We start from the raw sequence: 17,546 nt of genomic DNA, 5'->3' as shown, positions 1-17,546 counted from the left end.
AAAAGAGTAGTATTAGATTGTCCCAAAAGTTACTTTCGTCTTATAAGGAAATAACAGATGCGCAGCATTTTTTGTTTTATATTATTTTATCGATTTACGTCTGATAAATTATATTATTTTATGGAATTATGCATGATTCATTTTATTAGGTAGAACAATACATTATTATATCATCCCTAACTCTATTATACAAAACTATTTGACGACGTACAACAAAAAGAAAGTTTGAAATTATCACTGACATATCAGTATTGGTAAGTTTGTACCAGATACTTTTCACCGTGTTAACCCTAACTATGCATTTCGGGATATCGTATCGCGTCTATTCACAGTGAAATAAAAGTCCATTTTCTGAAATTACCATAAAATTGAAACGATATTTAAACTTTCCTTCGTCCGCCACTTCGCAGAACTGGCACCTGAACCTAAAAAATTCCTCGGAACGCGATAACACGCTTCTAAAACCGAAAATACCAGAAATCCGGGGAAACAACGAAATCCTGAAGCCGAGAGCGGGGCAAGTCGTCAGAAGCGTCGCCGAGTCCGAGTTCAGTGGGAGAAAGGCGGTCGTTGGGAAAACCGAGAGAGGAAAAAAGGCGAAGGAAGCTCTCTCCGGTCGTTTCAGAGGCTGTGTGCACCGCAAACTAACTGCGCACAGTTGCCTTATGTACGGAGTCTAAGTAATCCTCGAACCATCAGCTAACTTCTTAACCCTCAAAGTGAAAAGGGCCGCCTCGAGCCGCGGCGAGAAAGAAACAGAAAGGAAGAGAGTGGGAGAAAGAGGGTTGGAGGGCACCTCTTTGTCTCCACGTTTGTCCGCTTCTCTCGCCGCGCGACTTTCCGCGCGGAAAGAAGCCGTCGATGACGTGCAGCCTTCGCCGGCAAACCCTTTCGGCGTTCAGAGAGACTTGTTTGCCCTTCTGTAAGATCGGTTGACCAAACAACGCGGCCAGGACCTCGCTGACTACGCGTGTCCGCCGTGGAATTCCTCTTATAGAATCTGTACTCTCTCTTTGTTGGCTTAGGAAGTTGAGTAGGAAGCTGGAACGTCTTACTCCATTTGGAATATAGGGGATTAGCGGGGATCGAGTGTTTGATATTGGTGGATGTTGCTTGGCTTCGAGTGGAGATCATCGTGTACCTACGGAAGACGAGTATAGTGTTTTTGATTTACTGTTTCGGCGAAGAACCATCTCGCCTGAATTATTTTGGCTTTCGCCGACGTTCGAACAAACATTAACATTTCCTTTCAAGAGAGCGATCGAGTTCTATGGTTTCTTCGAGACTTCTGATTCTCGAAATGATCAGAATACCACGCAATAAATAAGAATTTGACGTTGAATTCGAGAGACAAGATCAATTTCCCGGCTGATTTTCTTCACGGACCTCCATCGATCCAAAGGTGTTGCGATATACGCCTACGGCTATCGTAGTATACAACGACGAAAGATTTCTTTGCGTTACCTTGTGCCTTGCGAGAATTCCGTACACTCGTGCATCTTTACATTTTCCTTGAAATTTGAAGTACGTAAAAATCCGCGCTCTGATAATATCGAAGGAGCTGGTCTATAAATTCACGGCGGCTCGCCATCTCAGATTGCGTCTCCGAAATCCGCCACCCATAACCCTCCATCCTTTAACTTTACAACATGGAGCTGAGAGAAAAAGAGGCAAGCGATCAACCAGGGAAATAATCAGCAGCGAGCTTAAAGTGCTACCAGTGGTCGTGTTGTCGGGGCGAAGTCGTTGGAAACGGAGAACGACGCGCGTTCGAGCGGCGGCTGATCGGCAGGAAACGAGGTGGAAGCGTGTGCAGGTTCGTGATTCGAAGTAGGTGGGCCCCAGGTAGCCAGGACAGATAACACCCGGAGATTACCGCGGACAGAGTCATTAGCAGCGTCGGCTTCTGTGTCGGCCAGGATATTCTCTCACTTTCCTCGGCCTCCCCTTTCCTGCCTCCGGTGTCCGCCTCTCCCACCCCTTTTATCTGGCCGGTCAATTCACGCGGCACGATACGTATGTAAGTCGCCGGAGTCGTCTCCATGACCAGCCTGCTCTCCTCGTACCTTGGCTTCGCTGCTTTCCAGTTCCTTTACGCTCACGCTACTACCTTCTATCATACATACGTCTTGGTATATTTGTACGATGAAATTATCGTTCACGGGAAATTCGAAATCGCAGAAATACGCGCAGTGCGTATAAAAAGAACGTATAAGATATCCAAAGTATGATAATACTCGCTGTAATAGTTAGAGAGTGGAACAAATATTCGCTTAGTTTCCATCTCTTTACTCGTATTCCTAAAGACTCGAATTTCCGTTTACATCCGCAGTCTCTGTGTAAGCACTCCGTCTTGGATTTCTATGTATTTATGGGAAATGTAAAATCGCGGGAGTGCAGCGGAGTGCGTATCTAAAACGTTCTAAGCGTGGCACTCGTTGTGGCTGGCTGTTCGATAGCTGGTCGTTTTTTCATACTTCCTGGCACCTATATACGACAGTTTTGTTTCTCGTGTTCTGAGAGATCGATGATGTCTAGTACGCGTGGATCGTAGTTGATTATTCGAGGGCTGGAAATGTAGGTGGACGATTGTTTCGTAGGTTTGGAACGGATGATGACGCTGTAAGGTTGCTTTCGAGCTGACTTTACGACGTTTCGGGTGTTAACGTGGCTGAATAATTTCATTCAAAGATAATATCGTCCTGCTACCGTGTAACAAACGAAGCTCTCGTACTCGACATAGAATTATAACAAAATACAACGAATATTTACTATCAAAATCGACTTCAACAATTTCCTGACTTCCATTTCGTCGTCCGTTCGAAATCGCCGCAGTTAAACCTCTCTCAAAGAATCATCTGCCGAATTCTTCGGAAAAGGAAAGCGGAAAGCTCAGGTACACGATTAGACCGAGGAGAAGTACTAATTGCAGCGATCTACGTTCGCACGTATTTTGCACGGCGCCGGAGGCGTGTCGAGGCCGAAGGTCCAGCAGAGGGAAAGAAGATAGCAGAAACGCCAACTTCTGCCAACTCGCAGCTTCGAACGAAACCGAGTCGAGGCGGATCGTAAATAAAAGAGCAAGAAGACTCGCTGGTATTTGGCTTTGATAGGCTAATGACAAACGCCTAGATTGGCCGGCTTATCAGTCGAGCAGCGCTAATTATTTCCCCTTTGTGCGGAGCCGCGCGTAATGGCGGCCGTCGCGGTCCAGCCAGCTTCTCTCTTTCGCGTGATCGCGATTTCCACGTTGGACGCGCGCCGTTTTATTTATTGCCGGATCCGTCGCAGCTATTCCCCTTCTCTTCTTCATCGTTCGCTATCCACAGTTCCATTGGACACCGTTTCTCTCTTTGCCGGGCCGTTATCGCGCGGACCTTTGCCCTTCATCCTCCCCTTTCGTTTCTAACCAACGTTCGTTTTCGAGGACTTTGGTTTCTCAGAGCGGACGACGTGGGCGCGGACAAGAAACGTCGCGCGATGTCCTTTGCCTGACAAGATGGATGAGTTTTTGTTGGTTCGTTTTATCGTTCGTTGTCGGCTAGGCAAGCTTTCTGGGCTGAAGGTGGAGGCGGTTGGAGGTGGTTGAATGCTGGTTACGATTGGGATTTCTATGCGTTTATGGGAAATACGATGGTACGGAATATGCAGAATACACGCGATGAGGAAGCACGTGTAAAGAAAGTATAACATTCGCTGTAATTAGACTGCCGCTCTTTATGCAAATTCAGAATTTTTAGATAATTTCATCTGTATATGGTAAATCTGCTGTATGCGTGAATTACTATATTCGCGTATGATTTCGAATGATTAGAGAAGTTTCTTTTGCTCGATTTTCCTGATTTTTAATCGCAGCCTGAATATTATAAAAATATCGTGAAACCATGTTTAGATAGAAAAAATACGTATGGTGCGTTAACGCCATTGAATTATAATAGCTCGATGAGAAATGTTCTTATCTTCTAACTTCAAGCTTCGAATCCAATCGATGACGTCGATTAGCCAGTATTTCGTGAGACTTGTATAATTGGATTTATGTAATTTTTACGTCCACACGATCAGATATAACGATGGAATAATAAGAGTGTGTCTAATAGCGAATTTGATTCAAAGGGACGATAAAAGAGACCGATGCTTAAGTTTCCTCTTAGGATTACCATAATTTCTCCCGATCCTACATTTTGTCACAGACACGCCTTCGTCGTTCGATCCTTTTTAAAGATCTAATAAATCTGAATATTTACTTCATGAATAAAAAAAAAAAGAAAAGAAAAAGAGACAAGGATTTAAAGAACACAAAAGTCCAATATACATAACATAACAAAAATGGTTTTCCATTAAATGGTATAATTTCTTCCACTGCTGCATTTTGTAATAGACAGAGTATATCCTCGTTCTTTGTATAAATATTTGTCCATAGACAGTGCTGAATATTTATCGGTAAAGAGCGATGGGATTGAAAAACGCAAAAGTTTAATACAAATAACGAAAAATGGCGTTCCATTGAAAGTTCATTCGTCAGAAGCGGAGGATCGTTCGCCACGGCCGTCTTCTTATAAAATAGTAACCGGCCTGCTGTTCTCCATTACGAAAATTCCGCGGCGTAATTACCGCGACTCCAGGATGGAACGTAGATTTATCGAGACGCCAACGAAGCTGCGTCCATTCCACGATGGAATGTCCTGTGCAATCTTGTTAGCTGCTACCGCGCCATTTGCATCGTCGGCGCGCGTGCAACCAGACGCGACTAAAAGCGAACCGATCGTTTTATTTTGCCACGAATCGCTCTTAAAGCGTTCGCCATTAAAAACTGAGATTGCGCCGGCGTTTCTTTCAAAAAGCAGCCTCGCGAAGCTTCTTATTCTCACGTGTTCTCTGGATCCTACAGTTCTCCGTGATCCTTCGGATTTCTCCGCTACCTCCAATTAGACTGCCGATTTTTTGCAACTTCCTGATTTTTGAGAATATAATTAGACAAATAAAAAAGCGAAAAGAACACTTTTTCACTTATCGAATATTATTATAGAAATCCTTGTGCTTTGCATACCTTGTGTATCTTTTTGTGTTACGTGTATCCTGTGCAATTTTGCATTTTCAGATTTCGCCGTCTATTTACGAAATTTAGGGAAACTTGGAAAATAACTGAGGTGTTCCAAAAGGAAAGGACGCAGACGCCAATTTTTGTTCTTTTTTTAGAAACGCAGCAGAGGTACTTTAGCGTTCTTGGTTCTTGTCCAACGGATTTTAATTGGTTCGAAAATATTCATTATATTACATGTATGTTGTATATATGTACTACGAGTGCTATATTGCTGAAGAATTGTATTCAATTAAATCACGGAGTTGTGTACTTCATAAATAAATACAGCGAAGAATATTGATAAAAATTATTATCGCTTTTATACGAGCTTTTACGTTTCTTATATCCTCTTTCTTTTTCTTTTTTCTTTTTTTTTTTTTTTCTTGGTTTCAAGTCAATTGATAAAGGAATAAACGATTGTTGCGTAACGTGATTTTGAAAGTAGCGAGGAAATTGGAGGCTAACAACGGTAAGATTGAGGGTAAAATTGAGAAATCGAGATGATACGATTGGCATAAGGTATAAAAACGATAGTCGTCATCGTCGTGGCGGAGACATTGGTTCTACAAATGAAAGAAAGACGAGCTTTAGAACGAGTTTATACGAGTCGATCAGCGGTGCATGATGCAACTTGAGCAACGATTATGCCGCTTTGCGAAATAATCTTCTCAATCTGTAAACCGCGCTTTTGGAATGCCACGAGCATGATAAACTCCGACTAGAATTCGTGTCTCTTCTGTCCTGCTTTTCCTCTTTCTCGTGGTTTCTCCCTTCTGCTGGGATATCTGGCTTGTTTGTAGCAGCCCATCGCGTATAATATATTAGCGAACAAAACGTCGTTTCACGTAACTGGAAAGTTTGATTCGTATAGAAATCGACGATACTTCGATGCAAGTAAATTTCCGAATCGTGTTCGACTAGTATATTCGTGATGGGCTGATGTTAGAGCAAGTTGAAAGCGAAATCGACCGACACTGGCTGTAAATTTCCGAAGAAGGTAAAGACAAAGATGGAAAAAAATTGAATTTTATTTCATTCGAAAATTCCTCTACTAATATTGAGAATATGTCTATGAAATAACATTTAGATCGCGTCCAAGTTTATTAGTAAAATCCAGTAAATCAATCATTTATAATCATCTTACAAAATAAAATTCATCTACTGTAAGATTCAATCAACGAGACATTATTTTGTCTAAAAGAAATCGTCCAGTCATTCTCAATTAGTATCGAAAGCGCGTAAGCTTCCAAGGCAAGTTTCGAAAAATTAAATCTTCACGTTTCACCTTTTGCTAAATGATATTCGCTGTATTCCACGTCTAGTGAGAATTTCCACTACCAAAAGTCGCATATCTAGAAATCATTAAATTCCCTAGTTAGACTTCTCGGTATTCTGTATCTAGTAAAAAATTCCATCGCCACTAATTTACCATCTCGAAAAAAAAACTGTCCAGTAATCTCGATAAATTATCAGACCCTGATATCATAAATTCTCAAATAAAAATATTTTCTAATTCAAATTTCTAATCGACGATCCAGATCCGCCATTAAGGTATTCTCAGCAGTGTTGCCAACCTACACAGATAACCTGTACGCGGAGGCGGTTTTGCTCGTGGCGGCCAGTCGATTTCCTAAAAAGCACGCTCGAGAGAGGAAGAGAGAATGAGAAACGATTGCGAGCACGAGCTCAGAGCTGAAACAGTCTGTCCCAATGTACGGTCCATTGGTTGTTTCAGACGATATTGAACTCGATGCACAAGTACCAGCCGAGGTTTCACCTGGTGCGGGCCAACGACATCCTGAAGCTTCCCTACTCGACGTTCAGGAGTTACGTTTTCAAGGAGACGGAGTTTATCGCGGTGACCGCCTATCAGAACGAGAAGGTGAGTGAACGTCTGCTTCCTACTTCCGTTAACGGCTAGCGGCAGACTCGATCGAGTCTGCGAAAACGCTAAGGGAAAACTCGTTAGTCTAGCTGGTCTCGACGAACTCTCTGATCGACTCTGGCCTTTTGTCGAGACGACGGTTTTGTTCGATTTCAGTCTCTTTTGCTCGTCTCTACCACGCAGAAAAGTTTCCAGGTGGAAATTGTCGTCTGGAGACTTTTTCAGGTTTATAGGGATTTTTCTTTTTCTCTTTTTTAGTTTCGCTTCTATGGACAGGAGTTTCGGGGATCGATCGCGGCTTTTATTGAGAAGCTTGCGGGGTAGAGGAGCTTATACGTAGAGTTTCTGTGCATTTGTAGAGAGTTTGAAGGTGCGAAGATACGCGAGACTTGGGTAAAATAGAAAGATATAGAAAACACGCAAGTTAACGTTGGAATATTTAGCGAAACTGCTATTATTTATTATAGAAATATGAATATGATATGAAAAATTATGAATTTGCATAACTATCCTCTGTTTTTAAAACGAAATGGTGAATAAGGTAAATTATGTAGGAAATTTTAGTACTAGTTTTTTTTTTTTAATGTTACGGTTCGATTCATAATTGAAGGTTATAGGGGAACATGATGATGATAAGAAACGCGGGAAACTTTAAATAGTTGAGGTATCTTGAGAGATGAAGAGGAAATCGTAATAGGCATTGGAGAAATGTTTTTCGTAGAATAGTTGATTAACATGTCAATTAATATTTAGTCTCATTATTCGTGTGTGCAAAGGTGATTGAGTGTAACAGCGTTATCCGTTTCTTTATTGGAAATTTATTATCGAGCCATTACCTTTGCATATTAATTATCGAAGTTTAGGACCGAGCCGGTAGGGCCGGGTATCGAATTAATTAAATTAATTAAAGAAAATGTTGTAATTAACGGTCGGGTTGCAGCCCAACCTCGACAATTTAATTAACAAGCTTCCAATCGTTTGTTCGCGAAATTACGGCGAAAAACAAAGCAAAGAATTAATCGGCGAATTCGGGGTTGCGTCAATTAGAGTAAAGAATATTCCAGTTACAAATTACATTGCTTTTTAATCTTTATCAACCCTTTGGCAATTCAATGTACGATCACGGTGTCACCTAAAAATCAAACAAACCTTGACATCGCCTTTAACCCTATCCGAGTAATTCCAGAATTTAAGATAAAGGTTTTTGTAAGAAAAGATTCAAACGTTTTGATTTCTATAATAATTAGGTACATTTTAAGAAGTAAGAAGATGTTCTCATGCAATCTAATTTATTAATTTAAAAAAAAAATCCAAATCCGTAGAAATAAGCATAGAAAGCACAGTATGTAAAGACGCATAAAATGTTCAAAGCATAATACTCGTCGCAATATCTAGCAGATAAAACAAATCTCTGTATACATGTTCATTTTGATTGTACTCGTAAAAAGATAAATCTAGCATAAGCGTCGTTCGATCCAGTCTCCAGCCTCCAATTTTGACAAATATATTTTTACAAATAAATACTATAACCTAAGAAAATATTGTTGCTCTGTCGAAACTGAATATTATTCATTCTTCTTTAATTTCTATAAGAAATTCGTTCGCAAGCCAAAGGAGAAAGATACGTTATCACATCCTTATCTCCAGGTTATTCACATAGCTCCGTTATTTCCAATAACTTCTACCATCAGTCCACCGTAATCGTTTCGACATCCATTGTCCCACCCTCTGTACGCGATCGTTCTTTCCCAGAACTCTTTTTCAATAATCAAATACCGCAACGATCGGTCCAAGTTACGAGGAATCGACGATCCCACGAAACAACCGGCGAGATCAGCCGGGTTTCGAGAAACTCAGAAGGGCCAGGCCACTCGAAAAGATCCACATAGGCGATATCTTTCTTCTGGCAAGCAGGAGATACCGGGAAACAGAGGCGATAACGGCAGAGGGAAGAATCGCGCGACGAAAAATACGGACAAGGGGCCCCTTTTGCGCCCGCGCGCAAGAATCAAGAATAACGCGTACCGGGAAGCAAGCAGCTTCCGGGAACCATCTGGCCATTCTACGCGCCAAAGGCGATTTTAATTAACCGAATCTGGACCAACGAAAAAATTGTCCATCCATCCCGCTGATCTCCAGCGGAATTTTCTTTTCTCAGTGTGATTTTATTCTTTGGAAACTTTCGGCTAAGTTTTCAACGTCGATCGAAGAGATTTGTGTTTTTCTAATAAGAATGCATAAATGGCAACTACTATGCTCTTTTATTTTTTAAACGTTTACTGAATTTTTTAGTATTCCTTAAGATTCGTTTTCAACTCTTTGCAAAAGGTGGTATAATGTATGTGTGAAGGCAACCGGAACGTAAAATCTCATTATATAAATTCATAGTTTATTTAAAAAATTGCGTTTAATTCATATCTGGCTGCAAATTTTACGTATTTCGTTGTTGAAGTTTCGTTATTATATTCGTTATCGAAGGAAAAGCTGTACTATTTACATAAATTAAAGGGACGTCGAACAATATTGGGCTAATAGTTTGAAGATATTTTGTTGAAATTTTGCAATGTATCTGTTACGGAAATCGGACGTGATTATGAACAATAGGTTTGTTTCATAGGGTCAGGATTTTTATTTTACATTTTGGTGTTTATTATTTAGAAGAATTGTAAGATATTGTACGATATTATTTGTAGGAATTATAGAAATTAAGATAATAGAATGAAGATATTTGCTTAAAATTTTTAAATCTGCTTTATCATAATTTGACGTAATATGTGAAATGAATTGTTGAAGACATTGTGGAAACAGAGTTTCCATTTATTTAAGCAAAATGTATAGAGATGTGTAACAGTGTTGTCGAAATGATCTCTTGCAGGGATGTTTGTTAATGAGGCCTTTGTCCAACACTGACAGCGTATTCGATTAATTATTCTCGGTTTTGTGTTACTCGCAAATGTCGATATCTCATTAACGAAATGCCGTAGCATTGTAATTCCCTTTTGTTGCAGATCACCCAGCTGAAGATCGACAATAACCCGTTCGCGAAGGGATTTCGGGACACGGGGGCGGGGAAGCGCGAGAAAAAGTGAGTATCGCTTTCAAAATTTCATTAAAGTAGAAAAAATAAGACTTGTTGCTTAAAGTTGTCAAATATTTTGGTTCAGTTTACTATTTTAATGATGTCATTGTCAGAAGATGAAATCCTTGGTAAAAATCCAATTCCAATTAACCAACCACAAATTATTATATTTTAATAATAGAATCATAAAGAAAATAATATAAAATATAGATATTTTACCAAAGCCATTAACCTGCAGAAACAGCTCTGATTTTAATTCCCTGTATCGAAATTATCATCGATAAATATTTTCAAGGCCTCTGTAGAAAGGAACAAACGAATTTATAGTGGATAAAAATTCACAAAAATTAGAAAACTCTAATTTTCTCGCACTAAAGAACAGAAACTAAAAAATCGTCCTTTAAAAACCAGCTGAAAGGGGCAACCGCGTAATGGTCCACCCTCTCTCCGGATCGTAACCCCATCGAACAAAAAGCAATTCCAGATCCTGTCTTCTAGATGGACCTAATTGATCGACGAGCTTACCATGCTCTCCCCTCGGTTCTCGCTATTAAGCTGAACGGATCAGGGCTCGGGGTCAGCCCCCAGGGCCGGGGGTTGCTTCCACCGGGGCTCATTTGCACCCTGGTATCGTCCATTTGTATTCAATATCGCGGCTTTACGAGCTTATATAAGCGAGGGTCGCATATACTCGGACCCGTTTCAATTTCATCCGGGGGGTTTCTGTTGGCCCTCGAGTGGATCTTGACGAGGTTAAGTCGCTCTATGCATATAAACCTCGTGCCAGCTTCGTTAACCTCGCTAATCCTTGCTACACGCGAGTCAAAGCTTCGCCAATTTGTCGTCTGCGGGACGTTCAGGTATCGTCACTGAGGACCTTGAGAAACGGACCAACTAGACGGACTTTGGGGTGGTTTATGGGAATTTAATTGAGTCCACAAGCTTGGCTTTAGGATTGCGGCGAATTTCAGTGACACGTGATTTTTTGGTGTGTTCGATTAGTTTAGAATTCGGCTAAGGTACACTGTATATTAATATGAGAGCTTGGTTTTTTGAGTGCTGGATGAGTCTTTGTTACCTTTCTTCATTATTATTTTAGAATCGAATCAAGAGAATAATTTATAATTAATACAGTTGGATTTTTGGGTGCTGGGTGATTTTTTGATGAAGGATGGGTCGTTGTCTTTCTTTCTAATTATTATAGGATCGAATTAGAAGAATAAAGCGTAAGGTACATGACATTTTTATTACAGTAGAGATAATAGGTCTATGATTTTCACATTTTTCTATTTAATTCTGTTGCAGTCGAATTAAGGAAATTTCGAGATACAAAATAGAAATACAGTGAGATAAGGTAGATTATACGTTGTAAAAATATTATAGAATAATAAATATAAAAGAAGACAGAGCGAACAGAACGTGGAATACGAAATACGAATGAAGGAAAAGAAATTCTTCCTTCAAACTTAATAAACGTTCTTTTACAGAAATAATCTAACGTCGTTAAAAAAAAAACACCCCCGCAAGAAAAAAGACAATTAGTCTGAAGCCATCGAATTTCGGTTTATTTCCCAAACGTAGAACGTAAAATATACTCGGAAGCGGCCGCTGGTTTCAACGGTTCCTTAGATAAGTGCCCTGCAGGGTGGAGGTGGAATTGGCGATGGGAAAAACCACGGGAGGAGGGCAAAGTACGGAGGAAATTCCGCGGAAATTGAAGCGACGCCCGACGCACCGGCCGGATAAAGAAAGGGCGAGGTTAATCGAGAAAATATGCAAAGCAGGGGGGCGCGTCGTGGCGCCGCCTAATTAGAATAAGGGTTAGTTTTGGCTTATGGTTTCGGTTAAGGGTGGTCGGATCCCATCAGGAAGCCGCAGAGAACCAGGAGATGGAGCCACGCTGGTTAGAAAGGGAAAGAGAGAGGGAGAGAAGGAGAAGCGAACGGGGTTGGAACATAGCCAATCATCGGATTAGCATACTGATGCTCAGGGGCGGCGCTGTCGTTAGCGTGGAGGGTGCTACTTGGTGGCTTTGAATTTTATATCGCCGCTACAGCCAGTAACTGGCGCATAAAGGCCGGTTTCGTGGTGGGGCGGACTACTTCCGGCGTACAAGGCCTCCTGCTTTATTTTCCTTCCTCTTTCTTTTCGTTATTCCCTTTCTCGATCCTTTTTCCCTGCTTATGGTTTAAACATCCTCCGTATCGATACGTCACTGCCACTTTTCTCGTCGCGATAAAGGAACGTAGAAATCGTTGTTAGAGTTTTCATATGGAGTTTTTCGCGTTCGTAGAAACTTCGCAAGTACAAAATTTGCGCAGAATGCACATGACATGAAAAGGTAGACGAGGTATCCAAAGTATAATATTTGGCAAGTAATTGTTTATCGGCGTTCTACGTTTTTAATTTTACTCTCAAAGATATGAACCTGCATAAATGTCCCCAGGCTAATCGTTACACATATTAGACGGAGCAGGAACACCTGGTTTCAGACATGAGATTCTTAAAACATACGACGTAGTTTGTATTAATCGACTGCTTTCCTTCTCGAAAATTACAAAAATTTCGGATTATACAGTGATACCATGCAAAGTAACATGATTAAAAAATTGTTAATTTAAAATGGTCAGACGAGTCAATGGTTGTGTTGAACGTTCGTTCTTTTCAAAACTAAGTGATTCAAATTAAAGATCACGGGAAATTTGAGCAAATCAGGGAATTTAAGTAGTTTCAAAGGCAAAATGATCATATCGTCGAACCTCGTTTACGTATCTACGAACGTAATTAGATTATAACAAATGAAATAGTTCGAATCATTTCTTTCAACGAATACTCTCGTCTCTCTAGACATATCGTCATCTGTATATCATTTTGATTTTCGCGTGTATGAACGCCATCCTGCGCCATAATGCCCATACAGTGAAGGGCGAATCCTTAAAAATGGGGCCCTAATATTAACCTCGATAATCTTCTTTGTTGGATCTCGATTAAGTCGATCGTCAAATTTTCCCTCAACTAAAAAAGAAGCCACGATGACTGGACAGATTTGGTATAATCGCGTGCCTAGTGTCGGCGAGTTCGGCCACGTTATTTCATTAAGTTTTTAAGTTGCGAGTAGTCGTGAGGCGCGGAACGCTGCTCGAGCGTGGCCAGTCGATTCGTCATGCCGGTTAAAAAGAAATATTTTCCTCGTGTAAAAAAGGAGGGGAAAAGAACGAAGCGAAGGAGGAGATAAAAAAAAAAGGGCAGCACTGGCCCCGGCGTGGCTCGTTGTCACGTCATTTATCAAGGCGCGCGCCGGAACGATCGTATCGTGCCTCACGAAGAATCAATCTGTCCGCGGCCACGTTTCCACGTTGGCTTCGCGTTATTAATCGCCACGCCTCGTCATTTGTTGCGTTTACGCGACACTATCGACGTAATCCTCGAATCTTAGAGACCGTCATGCCCAGGTATAGTTGTAGCACGAATTACGAATCGTTTGTAACGATTGTGAATCACATTGGGATGAGATTCTAAATTTATGAGGCTCCGTTTGAACCTAAGTCGCCAGATGCAGTTTATTGTTCAGTCGCTTCTGTCAGTAAATTATTTACTATTGTATTTTTAAACTGAACTTGGTTTGACACTTCGATAATGATATTGAAGATGAATCTTACAAACTGGCTGCTAATTTTTGAAATGTAAAGAACTATCGTATAAACGTCGTATCTTCTACTTTTCTGTAAATACAAGGCGAAGTGGTCTAAGAGTATCCAAAAGACTTTAGATTTTGAATCTTCTGTTTCTGAAACTGAGATGATTAGAATTTGTATTAATATCGAAGAAGCTTTGTATCTACGAACGAATTCTTCTTCTAATTACCCATTGTCATGATATTTCTTCGATGTACAAACCAGTTCTCCAACTGACTATAATTTCTCCGATCGCGAAACCAATAAGATAATCCCTCCAGCATAGAGCTTCATTTGCAAAGAAACGTTGAAAAACTAGATAAAATATTACATAATAAATAACCATGGCAACACACAATGAACGAAGCAATATGAAAAAATATGGTGAAGGATCATCAAAGTACATAATCGATAAACCAATGAAAAGTGCCATCAGCATGAAACTCCACTTGCCAGCAAACACTTAAAACAATCAACATAGTGAAAACCTAAAACCCCCGTGCTCCTTCTTCTATCACACCCCAAACAGCTCCAAACTGAAATTCCGCGATACGTCAGCTAGCATTCAGAACCATCGTGGCTGAAACGGCCACTCGAATCCCGCGCCCTCGTGTGTTTTCGAGTGATAGGAAATAATAATAATTCCCCTGATATCCAACCGTCATCGTATCGTCGTCATCCCCTTACCCCCTTCCGCGATCCTGACAATATCTCAGGAAAAAAGAAGAGCGCATCTATATATATACGTGTAGCGTGAGAAAGACGTTTTCACCGTCAACGATCCATTAAGAAGACGGGAATCATCGAGCCTTGACAGAATTTCATAGGGTATCAGCGGGGGTGTGCGCAACGAGAGAACCGAAGCTGTTCCACGGGGGTGGCTACGTGGTGGTGGAAACACAAAAACGAGGGCCCAGCAAGCTTCGAGGGGTTGATTATAAATCCTCGACGATGACACGATCTTTGGGGTGGGATGACACCGATACACCAAAGGCCGAACGTCAAAGGCAAAACCCCGGGGCTGCTGGATTTTTTCATTATTCCGTCTGAACGTTCGATCAGGCGATCACAGACACTCGATCGGCGACCTGGGTAATTATGGTGAAATTATGCGCCACCTTTGACTCGTTCTTTCCCTCTAACGAAGTCAACCTCACCCTTCGTCTCGTAATCGCGGTTTAAGAAAAAGGGCTGCTGGGGGTGCTAGCAGTTTGGTGGTTAGGTTAGGAGGATTAGTGGGATTCTTTGTAGGCGTTGCGTTTTCATTAAGGGATTATCGAGAGGGTGCAAGTGATAAAAGTTGCTTTGGGTTTTTGGCAAAGGGTTAAAGAAGTATTATAATGATCATAGTGTATTGTAATATTTAGAGGGGTGCGAGTGATAGGAGTTGCTTTAGGTTTATGTTGAAGGGCTGAAGAAGTCTGTGTTAAACGTAGAATGGATAATGTGAGAAGATGTAGAAAATATCGTAGATTGAATATTTAGAGAAAGAAATCTGTACGTTTCTTCGCGACTTTCTTTTTGCTCGTCAAAACACGAATTTGCAGATATCGCAGGGTGAAATTGTTGTTTGTTTCATGGTTTACCGTGAGATTATGGTGAGACAGATGTAAGAAGGTATTTGGAATGATAAGAACATTGAAATCACGAGTACAAGGCGTGAACTAGTTGGAAATTGGAACGACCGCGTGCACAACAGAAGCACACATAGTGAATCCAATTACCTGCTTCATCCTACTTGCGTGTGCAAGTAACAGCAAGATCGGTCGAGGAGACGCGCGTATTCCGCGGATAATCTTGCGATTTGTCAGCCGTTGAATCGCACTGCCGATGCACAGATGCTTAAGCGAAGATTAGAATAGGAAACGAGAAACTACTAAGTAACTACTCCATAAGTATACTCGATCTTCGAATTGCTATGACGTGAGAAATTGTAGAAATTTCGGAGAAAGAGGAAGAAAGAAGGAAGAAGAAAAAGAGAAAGGAGAATTGTCAAAAATGGAAATTACTATTTACTAAATTATTATTTTCTCGTTTGCAAGTTCAACGTTGCAATCGTCAGCTAATGCTTCTAAACGGGGATGTAAATCAAACATTCCTCTGTTTTTTAGTCTCAGGAAAGCCATCTGAAACGATATAAATCGTTCGTTAAATCACCAAAATCTCGATCATCACAAATTCAAGAAATTATATATCAAGCCACCACATCTTCCGATACTTACGAAATAGGACGGAGGTTAATCATTTCTCAATCGTTTAATCAATAATTTCTCACACGCGTCTGAAAATTTCTTCGCAAATTATCCCAAACCATCGTCAAAGGATACAAATCACTCTCCTAATCTCACCCTAAAATGTCGCCCTCGACTCCGGGTAAAAGTAAATATCGTGGATCTGTTCCAAGTCTGTGGAAAGCTCCCCTTCTCGATCTTTCAGATCGTTCCACCATCGAAGACCATAGGGATGAGGGAAAGAAAAGAGAGTACAGCTCGCTTACTAAATCCCGTGTCGTCCACGCAAACTATTGATTTTAACGTGTTTTTGCACTTAAGCGCGTCGGAAACCGGAGAACCGTAGTAGCGTAACACCCTTTCCACGCTCACGGATTCATCCAGTACACCGACAATGTACTCGCTAATGTTTCTCCTTCTTTCTCTCGATCGTGTTCACGTTGTCCATCGACTCGGTTGCTCTCTGTTTCAAGCCTTGTCGACGTTTTGCCACGGCTGTGTCGGTGCATTGATCGCATTACGCGGCATTAAGGCATCGGTGAGCCTCTCGTTACGTCCGGCTCTCGAGCGGCTCAAGCCGAGTCTTACACGATACTTACGTTCCCGAAACGTGTTCGTTAAAAAACGCTGATTTGCATGATGATCGCTTAAAAAAAGCTTTATCGTACCTGTTGGCATTTGGTGGGAAGACGCGATACAATGTGAAATTTCAAATTATCTAGTGTGCTTGGAACTAATATTAGGAGAATGTGGTTTAGAGTATCTGGCTCTGTCAATTTGTTGGTTACGTGTGTGTAGGGTAAGTAAGTGGGTAGTGTGATTCGAAATTTGTGAGAATTGTTAAGAGTGTTTTTGTAGAGTAATATTAGTGTTAATGAGATAAATAGGAAATTCTGTCTGAGAGACATCAAGCTCATAGATATTTCAAGTTTGTATGCTTTTTATTTTTGTTTAGAATACTTTACGCTTATTGTTTTATTATTGTTGGAAATAATAATTGGCGCGAGCTGTCCTAAATTTTCCAGACGACTCGTTTCACATCAGTCGGCTGATAAAATTTTCCAGTTACGTCGTTCGAGTAATTGAGATTTGGAATAGGCGCGCAGATAGGTCGATTTGAGTGTCGAGCAACGGCGGTTTTTGGGGTAAATTGGTTTTCAACCCGAAATCGTCAAGTTTCTTAGGATAAATTGGTTTGAAAATTGGATTCGCCAGGGTTTTCGAGGGGAATTGCTTCGAAAATTGAAGCGTGTCATTGTTTAAAAATAAATTGCTTCGTATATCACGATATGTCGAAACTATCAAAGAATTTGAAATGAAAATAATAAGATACAATTAAACGTATCTATTATTTCGAAAGTATAAACACAAAGTTATAATTAAAAATTAGAAAGAAAAATTATAAATAAAATTCTTTTTCGAGCAACCGATTTGAAAAAATTGAAAAAATTTAAGTTTCACTACAATTAAGATGAATTTACATGTCTGATTATAATTTTACTGAAGCTGTACTTTCGAAGCATCGAACATTTTGCGTTGCATTAAAATTAAAACATAGTCTTTTATTGCACAAACTTGGTCCAATATAATCGATCTA

General features: G+C 40.6%; 1 protein-coding gene across 3 annotated transcripts in view; it reads left to right on the top strand.

Moving 5' to 3' along the window:
- LOC126873616 (optomotor-blind protein) overlaps positions 1-17,546 on the top strand; it is a 164,698-nt gene that overhangs the window by 143,191 nt on the left and 3,961 nt on the right. For all 3 annotated transcript variants that reach the window (XM_050634668.1, XM_050634666.1, XM_050634667.1), the window contains exons 5-6: positions 6,816-6,962; positions 9,974-10,050. In XM_050634668.1, the coding sequence (XP_050490625.1) occupies positions 6,816-6,962; positions 9,974-10,050 (224 nt within the window). The remainder of the gene's footprint in view (positions 1-6,815; positions 6,963-9,973; positions 10,051-17,546) is intronic.

The sequence above is a fragment of the Bombus huntii genome, chromosome 15 (genome assembly GCF_024542735.1).
Source record: "Bombus huntii isolate Logan2020A chromosome 15, iyBomHunt1.1, whole genome shotgun sequence".
Taxonomy (NCBI): domain Eukaryota; kingdom Metazoa; phylum Arthropoda; class Insecta; order Hymenoptera; family Apidae; genus Bombus; species Bombus huntii.
Note: the sequence above shows the minus strand (reverse complement) of the source record. Positions and strands in the feature narration are given on the sequence as shown.